Source organism: Diaporthe citri, assembly GCF_014595645.1.
Source record: "Diaporthe citri strain NFHF-8-4 chromosome Unknown scaffold_3, whole genome shotgun sequence".
Classification (NCBI taxonomy): domain Eukaryota; kingdom Fungi; phylum Ascomycota; class Sordariomycetes; order Diaporthales; family Diaporthaceae; genus Diaporthe; species Diaporthe citri.
The window spans coordinates 2,976,333-3,002,217 of NW_025064848.1; the positions used below are offsets into that span (position 1 = coordinate 2,976,333).

General features: G+C 56.0%; 8 protein-coding genes across 8 annotated transcripts; 3 read left to right on the forward strand and 5 right to left on the reverse strand.

Annotated features, from left to right (window-relative positions):
• Nucleotides 1-3,160: 3,160 nt before the first annotated feature.
• On the forward strand, nt 3,161-4,731 carry INS49_008390 (uncharacterized protein; the record flags this gene model as incomplete). Its single annotated transcript, XM_043169133.1, has 5 exons — nt 3,161-3,455; nt 3,519-3,599; nt 3,658-3,774; nt 4,020-4,073; nt 4,148-4,731. 5 exons carry the CDS (start codon nt 3,161-3,163, stop codon nt 4,729-4,731), a joined length of 1,131 nt encoding a protein of 376 aa, XP_043026813.1.
• A 1,452-nt stretch (nt 4,732-6,183) lies between these two features.
• Nucleotides 6,184-6,755, reverse strand: INS49_008391 (uncharacterized protein; the record flags this gene model as incomplete). The annotated part of the gene is made up of 3 exons (XM_043169134.1): nt 6,184-6,323; nt 6,429-6,520; nt 6,661-6,755. 3 exons carry the CDS (start codon nt 6,753-6,755, stop codon nt 6,184-6,186), a joined length of 327 nt encoding a protein of 108 aa, XP_043026814.1.
• A 736-nt stretch (nt 6,756-7,491) lies between these two features.
• On the reverse strand, nt 7,492-10,633 carry INS49_008392 (uncharacterized protein; the record flags this gene model as incomplete). The annotated part of the gene is made up of 2 exons (XM_043169135.1): nt 7,492-7,690; nt 7,752-10,633. 2 exons carry the CDS (start codon nt 10,631-10,633, stop codon nt 7,492-7,494), a joined length of 3,081 nt encoding a protein of 1,026 aa, XP_043026815.1.
• A 1,500-nt stretch (nt 10,634-12,133) lies between these two features.
• INS49_008393 (uncharacterized protein) lies at nt 12,134-12,761 on the forward strand (the record flags this gene model as incomplete). Its single annotated transcript, XM_043169136.1, has 2 exons — nt 12,134-12,260; nt 12,538-12,761. 2 exons carry the CDS (start codon nt 12,134-12,136, stop codon nt 12,759-12,761), a joined length of 351 nt encoding a protein of 116 aa, XP_043026816.1.
• Nucleotides 12,762-13,855: 1,094 nt separating this feature from the next.
• Nucleotides 13,856-15,326, reverse strand: INS49_008394 (uncharacterized protein; the record flags this gene model as incomplete). Its single annotated transcript, XM_043169137.1, has 5 exons — nt 13,856-14,151; nt 14,269-14,506; nt 14,573-14,599; nt 14,704-14,839; nt 15,037-15,326. The coding sequence occupies 5 exons, from the start codon at nt 15,324-15,326 to the stop codon at nt 13,856-13,858; spliced, it is 987 nt and encodes a 328-aa protein (XP_043026817.1).
• Nucleotides 15,327-17,347: 2,021 nt separating this feature from the next.
• Nucleotides 17,348-19,565, forward strand: INS49_008395 (uncharacterized protein; the record flags this gene model as incomplete). The annotated part of the gene is made up of 5 exons (XM_043169138.1): nt 17,348-17,585; nt 17,666-17,734; nt 17,798-17,803; nt 17,904-18,586; nt 18,615-19,565. 5 exons carry the CDS (start codon nt 17,348-17,350, stop codon nt 19,563-19,565), a joined length of 1,947 nt encoding a protein of 648 aa, XP_043026818.1.
• A 670-nt stretch (nt 19,566-20,235) lies between these two features.
• On the reverse strand, nt 20,236-21,743 carry INS49_008396 (uncharacterized protein; the record flags this gene model as incomplete). Its single annotated transcript, XM_043169139.1, has 4 exons — nt 20,236-20,841; nt 20,900-21,030; nt 21,087-21,380; nt 21,461-21,743. The coding sequence occupies 4 exons, from the start codon at nt 21,741-21,743 to the stop codon at nt 20,236-20,238; spliced, it is 1,314 nt and encodes a 437-aa protein (XP_043026819.1).
• A 1,561-nt stretch (nt 21,744-23,304) lies between these two features.
• On the reverse strand, nt 23,305-24,911 carry INS49_008397 (uncharacterized protein; the record flags this gene model as incomplete). Its single annotated transcript, XM_043169140.1, has 2 exons — nt 23,305-24,463; nt 24,520-24,911. The coding sequence occupies 2 exons, from the start codon at nt 24,909-24,911 to the stop codon at nt 23,305-23,307; spliced, it is 1,551 nt and encodes a 516-aa protein (XP_043026820.1).
• Between the last annotated feature and the right edge of the window lie 974 nt (nt 24,912-25,885).

A 25,885-nucleotide genomic window follows, 5' to 3' on the forward strand; every position in this document is an offset into this window, starting at 1 on the left:
GCGAGCAGCTGAAGTTCTTGTTCAAGTTTGACAACGGGGACTTGTCTGTAGCACGTGGAATCGAAGCTCGAGATGAGACAGCGTCATATTGAGATGCCAGGTGACGAGGGGCTGCAATGGCCGGTTCATGCCGAAGAGTGGGATCTTCGATTCCTTGTCTCAGCATTTACTGCCCTGGCGTATTATTGTGACTGTATTATTCCTCTAGCATCTATCGACCTAGCGTTCTGGCATTGTAGACTACTTCTTTCTAGACACGCGTTGACCTGACAGACCAGACAGACAAGAGGGGCAAAAAGAAAGAAAGAGGGCCTGTTGCTTCCTGCAGGCAGTGCATGGCTAGCGTTGGCGCCAATGCCCACGAGCAGCCCAAGTGGTCGAGACGCCTGTCTTGGTGCTCGTATTGCCTGCGTATAGCTGCGTACAGCTGTCGTGTCTCGACTCGGGTGATTTGTGCTACTGGCCATGCTCCTGTCCGCCCCTTCATGCTCGCCTCGTGGTGGGTGCCATTGTTGCTCAACACGAGGAGGATTTACATGTCTACCTTCTTTACTGTATGCAGTGGATGCAGTCGTAATCCTGGCCGTGAATTGTGGTTGCAAATTTGATCGGGGAACAGTCTCGGCGTGGGTGCATCGCCACTGCCTGAGGTGGATGCTTGAGCACCAAGGAGGTAGGAGATACTTGGGTGCCCGGTTGCCTCTGGCAGGCAAGCACGGATCAGTCGGAAAGATGCTGACCTGCACGCGCACGCGCGTGTTGCGGCATGTTCTGGGACGTGGCCCAGACCTGCGAATATCGCAGAGGATTCCAGAGCTGCCGTGATTGTGCCATCGGTGTGTTCTCATCCACAAGTCAGTCGACTCATGCTCACCAACCTCGGGTGGAGCCCCACACCCTGGTCAACCACCGTTTTTCAGGCTCTTCCCAGTCACCTCCGCCTGTCAAAAACCCCACGATCCACCGTGTGATTCAACTCCGACGTCTTCCTCCCCGGTCCGCCTGTTCCTGACCGGGGAAAGCGCCTATGGCACTCCAGCGAGGCGTCCCTACAAGATTATCACTGGCTGTCGCGGATCGTGGACGCTTGGGACTTTGAGTGCTTCGACCCCAGGAGCCTTGTCACTGTCTGCCGTTCCGGCAAGAGATTCCATCATGATTAAACGCCGAGTTTCAGATGGCTCCGGACTGGCGAAACCTCAACACTTGAAGGCTTCAGGCTTTTTGCAGGGCTGTTTCGAACACAAACAGCACGCTCCACTTCAAGCGTGCTCCCGAGATGCATCACATACCTGCTCCTTGGGTACGGACAAGACAGTACATAGTACTTAGCTGAGTGGTACGTGGATCGACAGGGCTTGACGTCAGCTCTGTGTCGGCACCTGCAGGGCCAGCCGTCCCGCAAGTCCCAGAAATTTCCAGAGATTCCAGAGAGTCGAGGCACAGGTTTGCACGCGCATACACTGCTGGGTCTTGGAAGAGGGAGACCTCGTCGATCGGGCCCATGTCCCCTGCCCGACTTCCTGGAAAAAGCTAACGAGGGAGGACAACTGGAAACGTCTGATAGCTGTTCTGCAGTCCCGCCCGCCAAAAAGGCACGTGAAAGGCTCGTCGTATCGCGCCTTGCCTTGGCTAGCGCAGAGTCAAAGCAGGCCCGAGCTACCAAGCCCCAAGCCCCAGGAACAGCCGGAGGTGGTCTTGGTGCTGGTGCCGCCCAGAGATCTGCAAGAACTTGCAATGGCTGCTCGATGGATGAAACGCTGCTCCATTGTCGACCTGGGACTTGCACTTGCACTTATAGACTTGGGACTGGGAAACAGATCTAGATATACTAGCCATTTCACTATCTGAGTGGTGACGACGGGCACCAGTGGGATGGCCCCTCTGCCTGCTGCTTGCGGACAGCCACATCGTAAGGTACTGACCGCGTGGGTAGACCAGATGGAGAGACAGTCAGTCTGTCAGTCCACCCATCTACATGGCCCCCAGGTACAGCGCACCAGCCTGGGAGGGCCGCGTCACGCCGCCCCAAGATGCCTCACAACCAATGGTGAACACGAATTGAGACCTGCCAATGAAGCCCATGACCAAGACTGGCCCCAAACCATCTTTCCCTTCCTCTTGTCCTTCGCGTGTGTCCAGGATCAACAGTCACATCATGTCACGGCCGAGGACAGAATAAACCTTGCGGCTGCCCCGGAACCAAACCCAGGCATCCTCATCGGTCTTGGTTCATGACCCGTGTCCGTCTATTGCCCTGCTAATCTATATCTATATCCATCATCTGCAACCATCTGCGCTCATTTGACTTTGGCAGTGCCCCCCCCCCCCTCTTTGCCCCTCACCTCCCTTTGTCGTCAGTTGATCTCATCTCTGCATCGACACCGTCACCACCACCACCAAACGCTGGGGTTCAGACGAGCAGGTTCACAAGCAACAAAGTCGATACGGTAACTAGAAGCAGGACGGGCGGGCGCCGGGCAGCAGGCCATCTTGGAATTTAGTTTGCAGGACCAAGGCATCTCTTGCATAGAAACTACCACGGTACAGGGTGACAACCCGACAAGGTGAGGGCCTGCTTGGTGGCGACTGTGCGTTCCCTGTCAATGGGGTTGGCGACCGCACCTGCTTCACCTGCTGCACCTCTCGGCACTGCACCCAGCCACTTGCGACAAGCCTGCGAGCTTGCATTGCTCCGTGCCGTTTCAACCTCTCCAGCCATCAGAACCGGCACCGGGACGTGGACGCGACCAGGGCCGCCACGCCACTGCTGCTGCCACTACCTACAGTAGTCGCATTCCTGCCGTCCTTTTGGCAATAGTCTACCTCCTCCCTTCTTGCATCCGCCGTCCTCATTTCCGCATCGCATCGCATCGCATCGCGACTCTACAATTCCACTTTACCGCCCTTCCTCCTCTTATCTAGGCCCTCTCCACCCCAGTCCGTCTCCACTTCAGTGCACACGCGCCAACACCGACAAAGCACAGTTGTCGATCCACGCGCATCGGATTCTCGTTCTATCTGCGGGTCCTGTGTCATTTGGATCCGCTCCAGAACCCTGCCAGACCCATTCGACGCCGCGACGAGCCCCGGTTTCCAAGGTTCCCATCACCGATTGACGTACAATTACAGAGGAACGGTCGGCCCCTGCGAAGTCACCATGGCGTCGCAGTATAACACCCACCCCTTGCCTGCGCCCCCGGGCCAGCAGCAGTCCAACTACTCTAATCAGCAGCAACAACCACAAGTCCACTACCAACAGACGCAATTGCAGCAGACTCAATCCAACACTGCAAGACCGCGCCCCAGATCCAGAGGATTTAGTCTGCAGTCGGACAAGTCGCAGAAGAGCGACGGCAAGAAAGAGCACTTGGTCGAGAGCCACAACGAAAAAGAGCGCCAACGACTGCACAGCAAGGCTGATCCCACCATGGCTATGAACGAGGCGGAGCCTTGTGCGTTGCTGCCACATTTTCCAGACCGTGTCGAACAAATGGACTGACAATTTACAACTTTAGCTGCTATTGCTGCACATGCCACAAACAACCTGCAGAGCCTACGCGGGCTCCAACACAAGGACCATTCCGGAAATGTCATAAGTTCGTCACTCCACTCGTTCGTCTTTGCGCAATTAGACGCTGACTGAAACGATCGCAGCCGATCCTGACCTGTCCAATCCAACGCGATGGCGAGAGGAGCGACCTTTGGACACTATTCGTGCATTCGAGGCCGCCATTGAAGGCAGCTACAGGAACTCGATGATCAACTCAGGAGGTAACTATCAACTGCCCCTACCTACTCCCTCCGCCACGTGCACCCCGCTCCCTGGCACTCCGAGCCTCCTTGGTAGGAACGCTTGATTGCGAACGGAGCTATCGTTGTGCTATGCACTTATCCTTCATGGACGAGTCGTAGTGACGAGAATTCCGCGTGGAAGCTATGGAGTCCTCCCTCCCCCTTCTCATCTCATGCACCCTCCAAATCAATGGCACAACTACTCACAATTTTCCCTTTCAAAGACAACGAGTCCGTGATGACTTTCAACCCAAGGAACAGCTACTATGGCGGTGGCAGTAAGCTACTCTTTCGCTTGAACCTTGTTTCCGTTCCAATTTGCTGGAAACATACATCTGACATCCCCGGACAGGTAATGGCCGTTACCAACACGACAGCTACTACGGCAACAGCCGGCCTCAGTCAACCTTCAGGCCTGAAAGTGGTGCACCCCGAGACGGTTACCAAGATCAGTACCGATGGGGCCCTCCGGACCGGAGAAGGCAACCTCCACGCATGGGTCCCGGCCCTGGCCCTGAACAACAGTATCGAAATAGACAGAACGGCGCGAACATGTATGGGGCGGGCAACAACCAGCGATCCTATGAAACCGTCGCGTCGGGCTCGGGGACTTCGGCAGAGCCAGCAGGGTACCAGACGGACCCGACAAGCTCAGACAACAGCTCCATCGAGCGCCAGCAGCCGCGGCGCCAGCCAGAACCCATCAATGACTATGGAATTGGCTTCAGCCAGACACCGGAGTATCAAACATCATCTTTCACTGTAGCCAGCCCTGGCTCTGCTCAGTATGGGTACCAGAATGACGGAGGACCACCCTCAGTGCCAAGGAAGGACGGCGCTATCCTCAGGAAACCGACGACCCAGGAGTCACAACAACGGCCAGACACGGGCGAGAAGCGAAAGAGCTGGTTCAAGCGCCTAAGCAAGGGCTTCTAGGGGGAGCAACACCCCATGGCAGCGGCATAACGGAGCGAGGAGTAAGCAGGGCCATGACGAGGACAGGCGTCACGAGGATAAACGTTGGCGGCCGATGGACATTTCGAAGAGTCAATCATTGCCACTCGAATCGACAGGCCAAGCAAGGTTGAAACTGCAATCAAGCTCATCGACGAGAAGAGCTTGCAGGCTTTTGGATACGAGATTACCTACACGTCGGTGTCAGGGCAGCCGTCTCGATACTTCGGCGTCTCACCCGTCTCCTCTAACTCCAGACGCGATACTTTGACCGTGAAAAAGGGAAGAGGCGCTCCACGAAGACCCGAAACAACAATACCCGACTATTCACTTTTACTATCTTCACCACACATAACTCCGATGACAACTAAGGAAGGACAACTTTCGAGGCCCGGACTAGGCCATAATAGCGACTCGGCGGAATTGCAGTATTGCAACATTGATGGGCTAGAACAGCGTTTTGCCGTGGCCGGCGTGCCACCCACAGCGGCAGGCAGGAAGACAGCGAATAGGCACGTCCCCAACGGCGGATGAGAGATTCTGGCTGAACAAGCTGTCTTGATCCAACGACGATGGCGCCGCAGAAGCGATTCCCACTATACAACGGGTACTGCTGGGGGACTTCATGGACAAATAACTGAATTGATTTTCGCGTCGACGATGTCGGAACATAACGGGATACATGAGTACATATGACGGGCGACGGAAACCCTGTACAAGAACGCGAGGTGCAATGTTGACTTCCACCTTTACCCGCATGGGTAGGACTTGTCTGGGGGCGCGACAATTAGACCTGGAGGGGGAAACCCAGGAAGCGGGGGCTGGCCAGCCTGGGAACGGTTAATACCCAAATCTGAACGCTCATTAGCAGTCATTATTTCCTTATAAAGAATGAAGGCAGGTCATGCCATGGAAGCCGGCGGCAGAATGGGAATGTCTGGGTCAGGGCACACAAAGTGGGAGGGCTCGCCTATCAAGGCACTGGCGTTATGCTCGGTTTCGGATAGAGGCAGCCTCTCACTCTGCCTGGACAGAGCGGCTTGAAATGACAATTGGAGGGCTTCATTTTGAAGCCCTAAAGCGATCAACCTTGCGCTGTTGAATCCCGTGACATGTTTCTGTGTGTGCCTGCATGCAGGTAGAGACCATTTCGCCGCACAAATGACATAGCTGATGAGTTATTTGCAGTCTCCATTATATGCACGCCCATTGCAAAACCAACCTGCCATTGTCGCTGGCAACACATCCACTGCCGGTCTGTGACTAGTTTCCTTTTTCCGACCCTCTGAACGCCATGGGCACATGCAGTGAGAAAGATACATAGTGAACGACACGACCTAGGTATATGCCGCGTTGTCTGTGTGTAAGCCCAAGGCACTGTGGACAGAGACAGGGACAGACACATCCAGCCGGGCAGTCGGTCAGGCAGGTCCCTCAGCGGTCCTTCTTGCCCTCCTTGCTCTTCTTCCCGTCGTGCTGCTCCGACTGGTCCTCCCTCATGGCGACGACCACGTACGCGATCAGCACGACGTTGGCCATGATGGCCGCCGTGGCGCCCGCGAAGGTCGAGTTGCCTGGTGGGCGTGAAGTAGCACTGGTTAGCTAGCTGCTTGGCCATTGGCTTGCTGGGGTTGGATGGTCTTCCGTAAATGAATATGTATATGACGATATCTACTCACCTTTGAATACCGTGTTGACCGTCGCAAAGTACGAGCCGATGGGCACGACAATCATGGCGAAGGTGAAGGCCAGCAGCTTGACGATGACGTCCCTGGTGTGTGGCCGTGTGAGGTCAGTAATGAGACACCCCCAAGAGCAAAGCAAGTCCCCCCCCCCCTTAGACCTCCCTCCCTCCTGCCGCCGTTATTTGTCGGGAGCAGGGCAAGTGGTAGGAGAGGGTATATCACATACGTGGGCACCGCGGGTGCGATGTTGGACTGCGTGCCGGCGATGTCATCTTTCTCGAGGATGGTCTTCTCATCCGAGATGATTCTTTGTGAGGCCATGGTTTTGATGGCGGGGGCTCTGCCAGTGAGTGGGTGAGTCGAGGCAGGGGGGTTTTGAGCGGGTGAGGGTGAGTCCGGACGTGGAGAGGGAAACCGTCTGTGACTTGGAGGGAATTTGTGATGATGGCCTGAATTGGTGAGGCTCGAGGCTCTCAGTGCTGTGTGGGTCGGTTTTGCGCTGGTGAGGCGACGTACCTGAGTGAAGAGGGCTGAAGGGCCGCTTGGCTCCCAGGGGGTGCTGCCAGAACCCACTTCGGTACTAACATGGCTGCACGGCCTGCAAGCCCACTGAAATTCAACGTCCGTCATGAGTGTCAGTAACTTTTGAGCGGCTTTGGTTCCCCAATCTCAGCGCAATATCTGATGGCATCAGAAATCATATTGGCTACTCGAAACGCGTCATAATATGAGTGCATTTGTTCCCTCGAAAACCCAGCCAACAATTACACAAGCCTATGCGGGTCAACTACGTGGTACTAAGTGAGGCCTGGCAGGGCGATTATCTTCTGCATACATATAACAACACCACATCACGAACGGGCAACCTCGAGTGTCTTAACCATATTATTGATCATTGTGTAATGAACCTGCACGCGTCTACCTTTAGATGCAATGGGGGTATCGCAATCAGAAAACTGACGCCTGTCTACAACGCCAACTGCATGCATGCCTTGTGCATATGTTCATGTACGCCCCTAATTTTTTCTTGTTCATTTTCTTTCCCTTTTCCAATCTTTTACTCTTGGAGAAGAATCTTGGAGACCTCGGCCTCTACATCCGCACCCGTGATCTCCTCGTGGTGGCCGGTGATCTTGCCGGCGAGCTCCAGCTTGCGCTGGCACGCCTTGTAGATCAGCTCGTCGATGGTGCCCGTAGACAGGAGTCGGCTGACCTCTACCTCGCGCTGCTGACCGAGGCGGTGCGCACGGTTCTCGCTGTGTTCAAGTCAGTCAAGATGGAATGTGTCGTGGCCTGGGGTGGCAAGTGAAAACTTACGCCTGGATGTCGTCCTGTGGATTGTCCGACTGGTCAAACAGAATGACCTTGTTGGCAGCTGTCAGGTTGATGCCCGTACCGCCAGCCTTGGTTGTCAACAGGAATACTGTGATCGTCTTGTCATCGTTGAACTGGTCGATGAGCTGCTGGCGCTCGGCGACCTTGGTCTCTCCCTGCAGGACGAGATGTCTGACAGAAGCCTGCGCGAGGCACTCTTCAAGGATGGAAAGTACCATAGCGAAACGTGAGAAGACAAGGACCCGGTCGCCATCCTTCTGATAGTCACCAATGAGCTCCAAGAGCTTCTGGACCTTGCCACTCTCCAACCACGTATCCTCCGGGCAGTCAAAGCTGCGGATGCAGGGGTAGTCACGGCACCAAAGGTGGAGCTGGAAGTCGGACTCGTACTTCAGCTCGTTGGTCAGGTGTGTCAGGTCGGGCTGCCTCAGGATGTCCTGCGGCACAGACTTCATCAGGACTCTGGCCATCTTCTCGCACTTCTCGTCGGTGAAGAACCGGCGGAACAGCTGCGGGTGTATGGCTGCCTTGCGAAGTTGGATCCAAGGGTTGTTCATGTCGTTCTTGCGACCACCGCTGCTGACTTTGCGAGTCTTGGCATCGCGGAACTTTTGGACGAAATCATCGTAGAGCGCCTTCTGGCCGTCGTCCATGTCGCAGTACACCGCCTTACGGATCTTTGCCGGCATGGTGGTCAGGACCTGCTCCTTAGTCCGCTGCAGGATGAATGGCTCCAGTATGCTCCGCGCGCGCTTCACTCGGTCACTCAGAAGTACGGCACCCTCCGAGACCTGCTGAAGTGACGCCTTTTGCTCGAACAGCTCTTGAAGGTGGTCGCTGTAATGGCCGAAAACATGTGGACACAGGAAGTTCAAAAGCGCGACCATCTCCATGATGTTGTTCTGGATAGGTGTGCCAGTCATGATAAGCTTCCAAGCCGCGTCGACTCGAATAAGGTCCTTGTAGATCTGTGCGTGGGGGTTCTTTAATTTATGGCCCTCGTCGAAGATTGCCGCGTTGATGCCGATCTTGTTGATGAGATTCACATCCCTAGAACGGCTCATCTGCGAGTACGAGGTGAGAATGACGTGGTACTCCTCTGGTGCATCCCGGATGTCAAGCGCAAGCTCGTCGCGCTCACCAGGCTTGCCTGAGTACTTGATGACAGACAGGCCGGGGGCAAACTTGTCGAACTCGTTCTCCCAGTTCTCCAGGACCGACGGCGGGACGACAACCAAGTTGGGCCAGGGCCTCTCCTGGAAATAACCGGCGTCGAACTGGTCCTTGAGCAGCGCGATGAACGACACAACCTGACACGTCTTCCCCAGGCCCATGTCGTCAGCGAGAATGCCGCCGAAGCGTTGGCCGTACAGCTGCCACATCCAGTTCATACCGAACAGCTGATACGGCTGCATGGTGCAGTGGTCCCGCATTGTCTTCGGCTCGCGAGGGAAAGGGAGGATGCTGGACTTGTCGTCCGTATTGCCTCTCGTCATGCCCATCTGATCCATCTTCCACGGCCCCATCTTGATCTTGATGTTGCGTCCCTGGGTATCGCAGTACTCGACAACTCGGTCGATTGCGTCGAGTCGCTTCATGTACTCGACAAGCTGGTCAAAGACCTCTTGACCAAGGTCGTGCCTGATCTTCTTGCCGCGAGACATCTTGAACTTGACGACAGCTTTAACCTGCTCGACTGTTCGGAAAGGTCGCTTGTCGATCATGTGCTTCGCTGCGTCCCGCTGGATCTTGGCGTCAGCCATAAGGCTCTCCACGGAGCAGACTCCGAGGTATTGCAGTATCTTGTCCTTGCGCTTGGTTCCCACCAGGGTCTTGGAGGAGGCAACCTTGCTCGGCGATCTTCCCTCCGTCTCGGTCTCGTCCTCAGATGACTCGTCTTGCTGATCCATTACATAATTATCTCCATCGTCCTTATCGTTGGAGATGGGGTCGTCGTCGTCGTCATCGTCGTCGTCAATCAGGCTGATGAGCTGAGGGGCTTGCGGGGTGACCTGTGAGGAGCTTGGGGAGTTTTGGGGGTTTCGGCCGCGCACAAGTCGCCTGCGCTTCGGCGGTGGCGAAGGGGTTCGAGAGGGTTCAGAGCTCCTCGAGGAAGGCTGTGCCGAGGGCTGTGAGCCGATGGAGCTGGAGGGCGAGGTGGTTGAGGAGGACTTGAACCCGCGGAATACCTTTGCCAGCTGTTGTTTAGAAGCCTGCTGTCTGTGCAGCGAAGCACTGGAAGGCGACTCGGATTTCGGCTGCTGGCGTTGGAAGGAGGAGCGCTGAATATCGCCTCGCGCGGGCCGCTCGTCGCCAGAGCTATCGGCCGCGTATCGAGTAGGGGATGTGTCCAGCTCATCGTCCGAGAACGTACCAAACTCGCGCTTGGCGGGGCCTCGCTTGACTGGCGACTGAGGGGCAGGCTTTGTATTGATCTTTGGTGGAGGCTTGAAAGAGGTGCCAGCAGGGGCCATTAAACGGGCGAAAGCAGACGGCGGAGCCGGTCTCTGGTAGGGAGAAGAGGCAGGGACCTCGACTCTGGTGCCGTCAGACTGAGGCGACGTGGATGGCGACTTCTTGATGTTGGCGCTGAGGCCAAGCCTTGGGCGGTCGCTGACGATCTGGGTCGCTTGGGTCACTTGGGTGGGCTGAGTGGGCTGAGTGGGCTGTGTGATCGCCTTGATTGCTGGCCGACTGAGGATCTGAGTGGGTTGTGTGAAGTAGGGCGACGAGCGAGAGTCGTTGCCCAGCAGCTCGTCGTCGTCGGAGCTGATCGCGATTGGGTCTTCCTCAAGACCAGCAGGCGGGCTGCTGGTGGCGGGGACGACCTCGCGACCAGGCGAGGTGAAAGACGAGGAACTCATGCTTCGAGTACAATGGTGACAGCAGCAAATTGGGTGGGTAGTGCACAATTGGGTTTTTGATTGATTGAACTCGAGGTGTGTCGTAGTGCACACTGAGGGCGTGGGCAGGTTGAGGTTGGTGACCAAGAAGGCAGAGGAGACTGGCGTTGAGTGAAGTGGGTGGCCGTCACGGAACAGATTTGGGTAGACAATGGACGCGTCCCGCACACGCTTCCGAACCAAAGTAAATTGGCTTCGGGGCTACGCGCTCGCACGTGCAGGCAGCCGAGGTATATCATGGATGTTTCTCTCAGACAATTCGCCATAGTCCAGGCTCTTGAGTGGCTGATGGTATTTTTTTCAGCCTGCGGCTTGCAAACGGAGAAGCCTCGAGTTGTCTGACACTGCCTATTGTCTGTCCGTTGTCCTGCATTGTCTGACGTTTCCAACCATGTGCACAAAGACGCGACGATAGGGCCGTGCTACATCTCGCCTTGTCCTGTCCAAGAGCACGGCAGCAAATATAGTTTCAACCGCAGTTGGATATTGAATACATGCCCCTACGCGATAGCTCATCTTCTCAACATGTTATAAAATTACAAGCGACACAGCCTTTTGTTTTATGTTCAAGTGCTCTGTACTGTCAGCCAGTCCCAGCCTAGCTCGAGGAGGCGGTTGAGCAAAGTCTGCCTCGGCCTTCTTTATCTTATCGCCGTCCCTTCCTTACGTCATGCTGGGACATGGCAGTGATACGGCCAAAGGCAATCTACCATATGAACCGGAATATTTCTTCAGTAGTTCGCTGGAGCAAATGAGGGAGTACGCTGGTGCCATGTAGATCATCCTATGAGATATGGGCCTCTGTTTACAGCAGCTTGACCACATGAGGTGTCATATGGAAGCGTGTTGGGTAAGTCACTTCCGGCGTTGTTGGGGTCTTGGGGGTTGTACTGGGCTGTACTGGACTGCACTGGGCTGTACTGGACTGTGCTGGACTGGACTGTACCATGCTACAATAGTGATACAGAACACATGCGCGGTGTCATGGCCCAACAGTCAATCGGAATCACCCCAGGGGTTTGCGAGGTGCCAAATTTAGGCTACGTAATTGCCGTTTGTACGCCCGGGGTCCAATCAACAGCCTATCTCTCGACCAAGAGCTATCCCACGCCTTGGGCCACAGATGCAAGCATGACGCCCATGCGGATGCTGTGATTCGAGATTTCCCAGGTGTCACCGACCTTGCAGCTGTCATTATGTCTTGGGGCTGGAGGCTGGGTATTAAACTCTCATGCGGCCCTGTTTCTCTCCAAAACCTGCAGCCTTATTTATTCAGCTCCTTCCTCCATCGTACGACTACCTGGGCATTCCACTACTTGATCTCTTACTTGCTCCAGCTGATGTCAATCTTCCCCACATACTCGGCCACTCCAGTCTGTGCGTTGTGGTGCATAGCACATCTCGAACCTTATCCGCATCTACTCTCAGGACCCACACCCCGCAACCAAACGAAACGTCAAGATGAGCGCCCCAGTGAGCCACGGCAGAGGAGGCCAGGGAAACGTGTACCCGGATGATACCAAGTACACAGATGGCGAGGTCGTCCGCGAGGGAGAGGCCGGCACCGGTGTGAGCACCGGACGAGGAGGTACGTGATGCTTCTCATTCGCATGCTTCTCATTCGCAACGCGCCAGGCGCTGGGCCAAGACGACATGGGTCGGGCCGTTCGTCCCTTATCTCTTGGTGTTGTCACCCGTCAAGAGCCCACACCCGGCCTGATAGGTGGCGTGACCGGCTCGATCAGGAAGCTAGCAAGCCAGCAGGGGGCCGTCTGGCAGGGCCCGCCCGGAAGAGGCATAGGAGCGGCGCCGATGCTTTTATACCCGGTTTCCAAGCTCCCCGACATATCTGACAGTATTTCTAGGTGCCGCCAACATCTCGGATACCAACGCTGCGGCTCCCCGAACGGACAGAGAGGTGGTCCCCGATGCCGCTATCAGGCCCTCAACCGACAACCAGGACCACCATACTGGAAGGGGCGGCGAGGGCAACGTCCAACGCGCCCACAAAGAAGACGGGGAGGATGGCACGCACAAGGGTTTGGCGGACAAGTTGAAGGCCAAGGTTTTGGGTGTCTTCAAGAAGTAGGGCGCCGTGAATCGTGCATGGGCTGTGTTTTCTGGGGTGGTTTCCTTCCTGTGACTTCATGATATCCTACCAGTCTTATTTTTTTAATGAAAGTTCTGGCGTGTCTCTGTCTGGCGTGTCGTCGTCTTGATGTTCAGTCAAATGAGACATTAACTGTAGCTTCGCAACTGCTGTCCCCTTCAATGACCAGCCAACTATCAATGTCATTCTTCACAGAACACCACCTTGGGTTCCTCACTAATATATGTCCCTGGCGGTTTGTTCGGCTTTCGAGGGGGTGGGTGATACCTCCACGCCCTGGTGATTACCTGCCAGCTCCCGTCTGACCAACCAGGTGTCAAGCCTTCCTGGACCCACCTTTTTCAACTCGACGTATCTTTCAGATTTGAAGGCCTCGGAATTCTTTTTCCCCCTTTACCTGTCTTCCCAAACGATACTCACACTTTAGTCGACGGGACGAGTCATCGCCGGCAAACGATTCTCAACCGCGGTTGAAAATCGGTGCCTCAACATGGTCTGATAGGACACTTCAACCGTCGCTGCTTTCTCTGATCTTATGGAAACTTCTGAGCCATGGAGCAAGAAGGTTCCAGCATGACCAATACAGTTTTCTGCAGTAGTGGTCTGAATTCCACCCCAAAAATGGTGCGAAAACAGATTTTATCTCCTAGATATGGTCCTTGATGAGCATCTGGTACCAGTACCTAGTCTGGACGGGCAAAGTAGAGCGGATTCCCGAAGGCTTCAGGTATGGCCAAGTCAAATGGCTGTGTTTTTCAAGCCACGTGACTGCTCTTCACTGACTTCATGGAAATTCCTGAGCTCTGGATATGGAGTGGTCGGTGTGGATGCGGGAGTGCCTTCTGGGGTGGTTGGAACTCGGCAGTAACACTGGAGCGCATATGAATTACAGCACTTTTTTTCTACATTCAAGAGAGTAATACGAGCTCATAGACTTGTATTTGCAAGTTCAGCGCGTCACAGGCGCGCAGTTCTACCTTATAATGTGGCCAAAACGCCGGATCTCGGTCTGGGGCTGCTCAAGCCAAATCCCGCGATAGACACATCTATGGCCTCACCTCCTCGAATTCCAACTATTTGAGGAGATCTGCAACAGCATTGTACGCTGCCTTCGGAGCAAAATTGTTGTCAAATAACAGAGGATTCGTGGAAGCCCTCCAGGAGTCTGCATCACGAACTCCCCAGACGGTGATGCCCACACAGGTTGACACATCAAGACAGGCTTGAGTGACCTGCTTGTAATCGTTCGCGGGCGCACCCTGTATATCGAGTTCTGTGACGGCGACCTCTTTTACACCAGTAGCAGCGAGTGCCTTCAGAGCGCCGCCAAATGCGGCGCCTCCGCCACCTGAGAGGTGTCCCTGAGAGCCTGTACGTGTCGATGTCAGCACACCTGTAACACTACGCCTTTCCCCCGAGACATACGACAAAGTGTCTGAAAGTGGCTAACAAAGTTTACCCGGGGATTGCATAGAAGGAAACTTACCAATGCCGTCGATGGGAATTCCGGCTGCAAGCCACTTCTTGACGTGCGCGACCATACCATTGGTGACCTTGGCGTAGTTCGCAGAATCAAGATTGTAATCGTTCAGGTAGAGCACAGCACTCGGGTCAGCTGCGCGAGCAGCCTTGAAAGCAATGGAGACGAAGTCCTCGCCCAGGACCTGGGAGAACACGGACGAGCGAAGCGAGCCGTCCTCGTTGAAGATCTCGTTGCAGACGTCCTAGACACTGCCGTCAGTATATTATCCCTGGTTGCGCCAAACTCCCATGCGTGGAAATGAACTCACCCAAGCCCTGATCTTGCCCTTGTACCTCTAGTACCTGTTAGTCACCTGCTACGGATCCCAAAGTGATACATTCTGGAATATTCTAAAGAACAAAGATCGGGGATGCGTAGCAGGAGAAGAATGGTACTAACCGTCATGACCGTCGTGATGTGCCTCTCCAGGACCGACGTCAGCTGCGCCTTGTCGCGGATGTTGCTGACCCAGCTCGGGAGTTGCGAGTGCCAGCACAGAGTGTGGCCACGGATGGTCTTGTTGTTCTGAGTTGCCCTACATGACGGTTAGCAACAAAACTGGCTTCTCTCATTTTCCGTATGTCCCCGCAACCATTTGCGCTTCACTATGCTCTCATGCCTTGACGTTGAACCAACACGCGAAGACTCTTGTGAGAAAATGAGGTCTCATGGCGAATGTGCTCTTATAGTCCATTGATTCGTTTTGCCTCCAGACAGTAAAAAGAGACCCACCAGTTGACGAGGTAGTCCGCGGTACCGAAGTTGAAATTCCCGTTGGAAGACTCGGTCGCGTCCCACTTCATGCTATTCTCCGGCGTGACCTGACCAAAGTTCTGCTGGATCACGGCGGCTGACTTGCCAGTCGACAGGCGGTTCTGGTCCGTCGCGACGCCATAGTAGAGCTTCCCCTTGGCCTTGAAAAGCGCGTCGATGCTGGTGGCGGCCTGACGATCCTCGAGCTCGGCCGCCGGGGCGGCAAGGGCCAAGAGAGGTGCCAGGAGGTAGAGCAGGGCTGACTTCATCTTGATCGGCTTGTTCTTGGTGTGTTTGCTCCTTGACGGGAAGAAGGCCTGACCACTTGGGAGGCCATGACTTTATATAGGTCCTTCAGCCACACTTAACCTCCTTGAGCCCCTGAGCCCGGAGACTGTCGTCCGATATCCTTATGGCCGTGGCCAGATTGAGCGCGAGTATAAGGGATACATGTCAAAGCGCTGCCATAGCCGCTCGTTTTCCACAGGTGGAGATACCTCGCGTTCCATCAAAGGGGAGCACAGCTCGGTGGTGATGATCCGTGATATTGAAGTGTAATCCGAGTATTGCTGGGACTTGGGGTATGCCAAGGACATGGGTACTTTAATATTTGCCGTTAAGACGGCCAAGACGGGTTTTTGTCGTGACTGCCAATAGGCCGTTTTTATCCATATTGCCCTTGGCTGATCCGGGTAAGCAGGATGGGGGGCAATTGGTCATGCCTTGACGTTGAAGGGTTACCACTGAATTAGATTCTGAATGCCGACAGTTTGGATCACTCTCATGCTGCTGGGTTGTCGAAGCAGGCCATACTGTGTTGAAGTCGCCCAATGTGGAGGAGCCTTGGGGAGCCTGAGGCCAAGTAGCACTGCCCTGCTTCTTTGGCTCGTCTTTGGTGTGTTTTGTTTATTACAACACCCAAGTAGAGAAGACCTCGGGCCATCTTTAATAAACCGGAGGAAAACTTTTGCGGCTCGATGCAACATGGATTGAGGAACCAGGGTCTTCAAGCCGTGACGACTTCCTCCCGACAAATGTAGACTCCGAGGGCGAGGTTTCACCGGTTCAGAAAAGCATGAGGACAGACAGTGACAGCTCGCTGGCAAAACCATGCTGCACACTTTATGGAGCAGAAGTGAGATTGGTGATGATAAACACTGCCACTTACCACCACTGCATTACCTGCTTCCACCGTTTCGGCGCAGTGTGGGCAAAAATTTCGAATGCGGTATCAGACCGGGATAAGTTTATTCAGTCGAACTGGATCCACGGACCCAGTGGTTGACATATTCTTGATTTAGACAAGCATTCACTAGAAGATAGGCCACTTCAGTAATAGACATGAGTATGAGGCGTTTGGGTGGCTGGCGTTATAGATTGTGTTCTGCAGTAGAGCAACCCACATATCCTGACTTGAGCCACAATCTTGGACGGCTTCTTGAACAGGCTTATATTTGAATGCACACCCCGGGGCGTGAGTAATTCACCTCTGCTGCTGGTGTAGAAGGTAACTGTGGGGAGCCAGGTGAAGCGAGTGAGGGCTGACGAGATGATGGTGTGATGGTGTGACGACCAGCATGTGCAGCACACAAGATGGCAGCCGAGCCAAGCGATAGGTGCTCAGGCTCGAAGCCTGATGACCCCGACGATGCGACCATGGCTAGAGAGGTTCGTGCGGCTGTGCCGACTGTGGAGAGAGCATTTCAAGACATGCAGCAGATTGTGATGGTCGGGACATCCATTTCTTGAATCATGAGGCTGTTTGAGACGAGAGCACCTCACCCAGGCCGAGTGGGTCCTTTGTCCGTCCGTTAGGTCGTAGTCGTAGTCTACGTGCTCTGGTCAGTCAGGCGGATCTACCCGCCCCCTCGTCACGGGTCTCCTCAGTTGGTGGTGGTCCGTCAGTCCCGTGGACATCCTCGACGTCGCCGGCCTCGAACACCACTCTCCTCCCCCCAGCATAGGGTGCAGCGCTCGTATTCTCGCCGCAGAGCCAACCAGAGAAAGCTTCAGCGATTGAGTTTGGGTGCTTGCAGGCTGTTCGTGTGCCCAGGAGCCCGACCGTGCCGCTCTCAAACGGACGTCGACGTGCGTGCATGGGGGCCTGACGTTCCGTTCCGTTCCACACAGGCTGACTCTCACTCTCCCACTCACTCAGGCACACCTGTGCAAGGGCCCCATCAGGCCAGGCCAACACACGCCCGCACGCCCACTCCTCTCAGGCGTGTTGCCACCACCCAAATAAGCTTGGTCGCACGGCACACCATACATCCCTTGCGGCCGCACTATTATGGCCCCGAGGAATGAGGATTCACGCCCTCCACCGCTGCCGCGCCTGTACTCGAGACAGTCCCACGTTTCCAAGCGATCGTTCCTCTCACACTCATCTTCTTTCGAGGCCGATGACGAGCGCTCCGCCAGCATCTCCCCTACCTCCGAGGACATGGACCGCCACTCCGACTCCGAGCCCAATCACAGCCCGGACCCTCCCTCGCCACCAATCCGCTATGCCGGAGAGGACACCAGGCGTGAGTCCCAACTGGCGGCCTCAGAGCCCCTCCGACTTGACTTCCCAGAGACAAAGACTGACTGGGCCTCGACCTTTCAGAAACGAGCCCCAAGGAGCTGAGGGGATGGTATATGTATGCTTTCGCGGCTGAGACCTACGTCATTTGTGGTGAGTGAAGTCATCCGCCCCAGAGCTGCACGAGTACGAACAGACTTTCTGACCGAGTAATAGCAATTGGTATGTGATTTGACTAAAGGCCTACGCGCTTTGGCAGCACTCTCCACACCTAAATGCTGTCCCACCCACTTATGTGAGAGCCGCGTTCTGACATCCCCAGGCTCATTCATCCCCATCCTGCTCGAGAGTCTCGCTCGGGAGAATGGCGTCCAGCTCAAGAACGGAAAGCCATGCGGACCCAGCAATGAGAAGAGTGACGATGACACCCAGTGCGTCGTGCACGTCCTGGGCCTCGAGATCAACACCGCAAGCTTCGCCATGTACACGTTCAGCGCCAGCGTGCTGCTGCAGGCCCTGCTCGTAGTGAGCATCAGCTCGTTCGCGGACCACGGCCAGTACCGAAAGAAGCTCCTCCTGGCCTTTGCCTGGCTCGGCAGCTTCTGTGTCATGCTGTACATATTCCTCACCAAGGAAACGTACGTCTTTGGCGCCGTGCTGGCCATAGTCAGCAACGTCTCCTTTGGGGCATCTTTTGTCCTGTTGAACAGCTTTCTCCCTCTTCTCGTCCGGTACCACCCCAAGGTGCTGTATGCGGAGGGCACCTTAACTCCTGATCTCGCCGCGCCGAACGAATCGCAGCGGCTGGAGCACCCACAAGATGACGAGGAGAACGAGACCTTGCGTGACAGTAGCTCGAGCACCGCATTGCTAGTCGACGAGGGCCCGCACAGGTTGCGGAAGGTCCTCACCCACGAGGACCAGACTTCGATGGAGCTCGCGCTGTCGACCGAGATATCCGCCAAGGGGATAGGGATAGGCTACGCGGGCGGGACTGTTCCTGCAGTGCGTCGCCATCCTCATCCTGATCGAGATGAGGAGCTCGACCTGGTCCCTGCGCGTCGTCCTGTGCATGATCGGATTATGGTGGGCCTTCTTCACCATCCCCGCCGCGCTGTGGCTGCGGCCCAGGCCGGGGCCCCCGCTGCCGGCGCAGAAGAGCCGGAAGGGAGTCAGGGCATTCGTCGCGTACACGCTCTACGCCTGGAAGTCGCTTTTCAAGACAATATCGCTGGCGCGGCGGCTCCTGGACATCATGCTGTTCCTCGCGGCGTGGTTCCTGCTCTCGGATGCTATAGCCACCACCTCGTCGACCGCCATCCTGTTCGCCAAGACGACGCTGCAGATGGAGCCATGGTCGCTGGGGCTCATCGGCGTCATCTCCACGACCTTCGGCATCGCAGGCGCACTCTCGTGGTCCTACATCTCTCGGCGGTTCAGCCTCAAGCCACACCAGACCCTCCTCAGCTGCGTCGCGCTGTTCGAGCTCATCCCGCTCTACGGCCTTCTGGGCTACCTGCCCTTCGTCCGGGGCTGGGGCGTCCTGGGCCTGCAGCAGCCGTGGGAGATGTTCCCGCTGGCCGGCGTGTACGGCTTCGTGCTGGGCGGGCTCAGCAGCTACTGCCGCGCCCTGTACGGCGAGCTCATCCCGCCCGGGTCCGAGGCCGCCTTCTACGCCCTCTACGCCATCACCGACAAGGGCTCGAGCGTGTTCGGCCCCTTCATCGTCGCATCCATCATCGACGCCACGGGGGAGATCCGCCCGGCCTTCTGGTTCCTCGCCTGCCTCGTCGGCCTCCCCGCCCCGCTCATCTACTTCGTCAACGCCGAGCGCGGGAAGCTCGAGGCCGAGAGGCTGGCCGCCGTCATCGAGGGGTACAAGGCCGAGCAGGGTGACACCGACGACGGGAGGGGGGAGTCCGGGCACGGTGAGGGCCAGGCAATGCTGGGCCATGATGGCGATGTTGAACCTCGCGGGAGCTGAGACGTGTCACTGGTGGTCTTTGTTTTGGTGACATCATTCTAGCATAGCGAGGGCGTACGGGGCGTGATTTGGATGGATCTTTTGATTCTAGTTCGTAGCGTTCGTTTGGAGAGTTGAATGTAGGTAGCATGTGTCGTTTTCTCTCATTTCCATCCATGGCTCAGGATCTTCTGGTACCCCTCGCCTCTCCTGACTGCTCCTACGGCAAATCTGTGGTATCAAGTCGCATTCTCCTCGAGTTACTTCTAGTCCTACGGGGACAATCGCCCTTTGAAGAATTGTTGAGGGTCCAGGCATCATACTTCACTAGCAATGAAAAGAATCCGAAGGGCAGGTATGCAGGAATCTGAAAATTGATTAAGGACAGGATATTCATTTTGTGGGTAAACGACGACGTCCCCTTCTCGAATGTACAAACGTAACTCTAAATGAGAGCCTTTTGCCTGCTCCCCTCCCAAGAAACGCCCTAAGATAAAATAGACAGCAAATGACCATTGTCCGTACTCCTCCTCCTATCAAGCAAGGTATACGTCATACTCGCCCTCGGCGCTGAAGCAGACTAAAGAAAGGGTTTCGTATCATGAGAGGTAATGCAACCCCACAACAAAATACCCAATGAAAATAACCCCACAAGTCACCCGTTGATGGACCACCGAGGCATTTCGTGCCTCTAGCAAATGCGCGTGCCGCAAACAAGGCATTTAACCTCCTCCATCCAGGTCTTCTCGCCCTCGACGCCCTCCCTCAGGTCTGTGATCTCGAACATGTCCTGGTCCACCTTGAAGGTCGCCTCAAAGAGACCCTCATACGGTTTTGCGGAGCCCGCGTCCGCCTTCTTCCGTCCTCGGCCGACCTTGCGTGCTGGTGGCTCTGCAGTCGGGGTTTGTGTCGACACTCGGCCATTTTGCGGTTGCGCCGAGCCTTCCTTGGCCGCAACGGTAGACTCCTCCTTGAACTCCACGGAGTCGTTGGCGGCCTTGACTGTCTCTCCCTCCCCATCTGTCTTGACCTGGATCGGGAGCTCGGCGGCAACAGCACCGGTGCTGGGCTCGACAGGGCTGAGAGGGCGCTTTGCTTCCTCTTCTTCCACCTTCTCCTCCTTGACACCGGACGCTTTGTGTGGTTTGTCGGTCCCGAGGGCTTCGTACGTCTTGAGCAGGATGTCATGCTTGAGGCACTCCTCATGGAGCCACTTCTTGCATGTCTCGTTGGGGCAACCGACCAAGACCTTGTCAGGGTTGCCGGGTTGGTCGCACTTGCAGACTTTCTCTATGGCCTAGGTTGAGTGTCAGCACCAGTCCCATCCCCAGTCGTCAGCTGCGCGAAGTGCTTACCGAGAGCTCCTGGGTCCGGACGTCGAAGGCTTGTCTCCAGTAAAGTGCGCTCTGAATCTGGTCGTCGTTTTCGTCGGTCACTTGGTTGACAGTCGCTTGCTGAGTGACGGAGACAACGTTGATGATGTCCACTGCAGCAGAGTCAGCTCCAGATCGAGACTTCTTTCGAACGGGTTCTGGGACTTACTGTGGTTGGACGCGATCAGTTCATTCTGTCCATGGTAGGGCTGACGTCCCTCGACAGTCTTCTTTCCATCAACAGTGCCCTGCGGCAGTTCGTCCGGCCAGTACATCCAGTACACGCGAGCGTAGACGTGGTGCTCATCGCTCGCGCGAATCTCCAGAATCCGAGCAACCCAGTCATCGTTACTCTTAGTCCGTGGGCCGAGTTGCTCTTTGTTGGCGAAGGATTTCTGACGCTCGATGGTGTCCTCGTTAGCGACAAAGATATAGTTGTCACTAAAGTATTTTGACCCGTTCACTGAGGCAGGCAGATTAGTAAGACATCGCGGGTTCCTCCCTCGAGACTTTTGAAGTGGAAGGCACCAGGGGGACACCTACGAACGAAGCTGTTGTAGCGTGTCATCTCGGACCACCTCTTGGAGGGATCGACCGCGTAGTGGATGTCCATGGTCTCGAAGCTCTTGAACTTGCCCGAGGGAGCGAAGGGAGACATCTGGACGGGTATCTTAGAGTCCCGGCTGTCGTCGGAGTCATCATCGTTCCTTCTGCGGCGCTTCTTCTTCGGATCCCTGCCCTGGGGGTCGATGAGGCGGATCGTGAAGGGGCACTCGGCCCTGCTGGCCTCGTCGACCTCACGAGTTCGCTTGCGCGGGGCAGCCATGTTGAGTTGGGAGGGGGGGTCAGGGGATGCGACAGGATGCGACAAGCTGACGCGGGCGCGGGCGCGGCGACGGCAACTGATGGGGTGGCTGGGAGGGGGGTTGAAGAGGGGGAGACGGGGCCAGAAGGGCAGAGTCTCTCTCTCTGTCGTCTGCAGCTGGCGAGGGAGGGTGCGAGACGGGCGGCGAATTGGTCGGCGACAGCTTCGAACGATGACGGGCTGGTGTGCGCGATGCGCGGCGGTCAATTGGTGATGGAAGAGATGCGGTCGCAAGCTGAGCTGGATTGCCCTGCCGCCGTTGGGAATTGCCACGATCAAATTTCTCGGAAACGCGTCGCAAGGCGGAGCTTTGGGGGGGTGGGAGAAAGCATTGGCAGTGGCTGGCAAAAAGTGGCACAGGGCCCGACGCCGATGACTTGGGGAACTTTGCGACCATCAAAAGTCCCGTCGGCCTAAATGCACGCGGGAGACAGCGTGTCAATACGGCCTGGCCTGCCTCCTGCGGGGAAAGCTCCTCTCCTGCTGCCAATTCGGGTGGGTGGGTCCGGTCGGCTCTCCTTCCTTCCCCATCCACAGCCGCTGCTTCCTTGGGCAAATCCAGGTACGGCACTCATGTAGACCGCACTCTCCCTTTGAAGCCAAGCTGGGCTGGTTGACCGCACACATACCGTCTACAGAGTCTTCCTTCACACTGTCTCTCTATACTTCCGTGTCTCCCTCGGAACCTTGGAAGTCTGCGTGTACACTAAATGCCACCCACCATTACACACTGTGCGCCTGTTTCCCTCGTCCTCTGCCATCCACTCTGCAGACATTGCCATGCGAAATTAGACATGTGGGAACACCTATTCTTGAGGCAGACTGTGCCTCCTCGAAGGAATGTCCGTCGGCTTTGGACTGCCTGTTGGTTTTCTCCATGGGGTGTAATTAAGGCCAACACAAAGCGAATGAGTCTGCCCGAAATAGCCTCCGTATGATTCGAGAACCTACTGTTGGTGTGGAGTTCAGAATTATGTGGACAATAATAGCATGCTGTGACCGCCTGTGAGTCGAGCTAGAGACGAGCTGATCTCTCAATACGGGGAGCATTGCCAGGGGATGATCGTCTGTGTGCTGGGCTGCCTGATATACACGTCAGATCCGTGGAGAATGTCAAGCACGGGAATGAACAGACACAGCATCACCTGGTCGACTACGCAAAAGAACTGTGCATGGTGGGGGAGGCGCAGAGCCTCAACATCGATGCTTTGTCCATGGCGCTATCCCCTGACCTCGAATCCGTCTTGGACTGCCAGGACCAGCGTGGACGTATTCTTTCTCTCCCTTGAATTCCACAAGTGCTCATTTTTCTCTCTTGACTGAGCCTCCCAACGCCTTCCAGTCGGCCCTCAAGCATGGCCGAACATCTGCCTCGACCTGATAACACCCTGTTGATAATGAGAAATGGGTTTGTATAATACAGGGTACACATATCCTAAGCCTGCTGTCTCTCGCGGCTTCACTCAATCATGCCAGACCCATCCGACTCGGCGTCCGAGTGCACCTCGAAGACGTATCGCTTCTAGCTCGTCACGGTCGCCTCAGTACCACCCATAGCGTCATCTCCTGAGCCCGGTATCACCTGCTCCTCCGCTGCTTTTGCATCCGCAAATTGGCGCTCACTCACGTGCTCCTTCGTGCCCTCAGCTGTCCAGACCTTGTCGGGGAACGATCCCCGCTGGCCCTCCTCGTGCTTGAATTGGCAGTATCGGTTCGTGCAGGGCCGGAACTTGCACATCACCGGGTTGTGGTAGAATTCGCAGCCAGGGGTCTTGCAGTCGGCGCCGTTACGGCAGGGGGGCTTGGATGGGTGCTTGAAGGGGCAGCGAGCGTTCTGGCAGTTGGGCCAGAACTTGCAGTCTTGCTCACTCTGGTGGGCCGTCCTGGTGGCAGGCGACGGATGCCGGCCAACACATTTGAAGTTCTTACAAGCTGCACCAAAACTGCAAACATCTTGAACGTCGATGGTTGCTCCTGGCGGCGCGGCCGGTGATTGATGGGCAAACTTGCAGTCCTTGTTGTTGCAACTCAAATTGAAGCGGCAGACCGTGTCCTCTGGGTTCGCTGCCTCACGCCTGACACCGGACATGTCCTGATCGCCCTCACCTTGCTCAGCCGACTCAGCCTTGGGCGTCTCTGACTGGTGTGCGTTGTTGCGACCATTCTGGTGGTGGCCACCGCGGCCTCGGAAGTTACCTCGTTGGTTGGGGTGTTGCGCGCGCTCAAACAACGACTTTCCACGTCCCTGACCGTTCGCCGCGCCACCATGCTGCATCATCAACTGTTGCTGCATCTGGTTCAGCATCTGCTGCTGTACTTCCATCATTTGCAACAGATCCGACTGTGGGGGCTGGCCTTGCATCATCCCCCAGCCATTCATGGGGCCCATAGCTCCGCCGTTCATGCCGGCTGGGCCGGGAGGCATGTTGTTCATGTTTGCGAGGCCGTGGGCAATGTTGGCTGCGCGTTGATTCGGCCCTCGAGGCTGCCTTCCGGTACCCATGCGGGGGCCAGTCGGGGGTGTGCGAGTATGTGAGTTGATCCTCTCGTTCCCGGTGGCGCCGCGCACGCGGTGGAGGACGTTCTCATGCGTCCTGTCCATTGCACGGTTCAGTTGTCCCACGAGCCGCTTTCCGCGACCTCTGTCGGCGCCGTTACGCATAGCCTTCGGACCTGTAGGTCTGGTAGAAGTCAGTATGGTGCCAGCTGTTTCCCAGAAAAAGTGGTAATGACATACGCGTTGAATTCTGCGATACCGTCGTTTGTGCTCATGTCCATGTCTTGGTCTTCGTCAGGGGCGCTCGACGCCGCTGGGACGGCTCCTGTCGTGGCCTCGACTTGCGCATCGCTTGAGCCGAACTGTGCAGAGAGTGCGTCGATAGTGGCGAAGAGCCAGTTTGAGAACTCGAGAAGGCCAGGGTCGTTGGGGTCGAGGCCAAGGAGGTCTGTTGATAGCTCTCGCGTGACCTCTTCTTGTGTCTTTCCGTTCACAAGCATGAGGATGATGTATTCAGTGAGGGCGGCATCGTCGGCGCCCCCGGTGGCCCAGCCGTACTGCTCCAGCTTCGGCTGGATGGCAGAGTTGAGGGCATCTGCCAGAGGGGTGTTCAGCTGGACTGAGACAGGCATTGTCGGTGGTCTCGAGGAGGTGATCGAGGTGAAGGCGAGGCGAGGCAAGGCGATAGATGGCGGAGGCGGGAAGTAAGGTGTGTGGCGATGGTCAGGAAACGATTGGAAACCAGCCGCGACAAAGGCGGGCCCGACGGTGGAAGAAGGCGCTCGTAGGCGATGGCAAGGGGGCTTGCGGCACGACCTTGACAACAATGGACTGGGGAGTGGACAGGTGAGAGGCAGGATGTGCTAGTGGTAGCGTGTTAGGCTGTTGGCCTGCTCTCTCTCTCTCTCTCTCAAAGTCCTTTGAAAGCCGGTGCCAAATCCAAATCACCAAGTCCAAGCCTTGAACAGAAAGAAACTTTGGTGGTGAGTCGCGTGGGTTGCTGGGTTGGCAGCAGGGGAGTTGATGTGGAGGTTGTGATGCACAGGTGTTTTGCATTCGACAGGTGAAGTTTGCATACAAGGCAGTGTCAGCCAGCCAGCCGGCACGCTAAGTCTGACTGACTGACTGACGAAATGCCGGCCACGGCCAGCCTTACCTCCTGGGATGTGGCGCTGACTGGCAGCTCCGGATCGGTGGTGGGTGCTCGAGCTTGGCACGGATGATTAGTAATGGGCCCTGGTATGGACGGACTCTCGACCCTGCTGCCAACAGCTGGAAAAGACATGGACTAGACCCCGGATTGTATTTCATAAGTTTACCTAACTTGCAGCTCAATGCACGTAGACTAGCTACACAGGTAGGTCAATATTGCCACTCAGTCACAGACCTGCCTCGTTGATAGATACCAGTATCGAGCCCCTGCCGGGGCCCACTGAGAGCTATTCGTCTTGATCAATGAACGAGCAGGATTTAAACCAATCAGCTTTCGAGCTTCGAGTTCGGTCTGGCAGTGTCATTTTTTCCGTTCACAGACTATTCTAGACGAATAGCACTGTAGTGTCATGAATGTCATAGTATAAGCTTAAGCAATTTACACTATACAAGG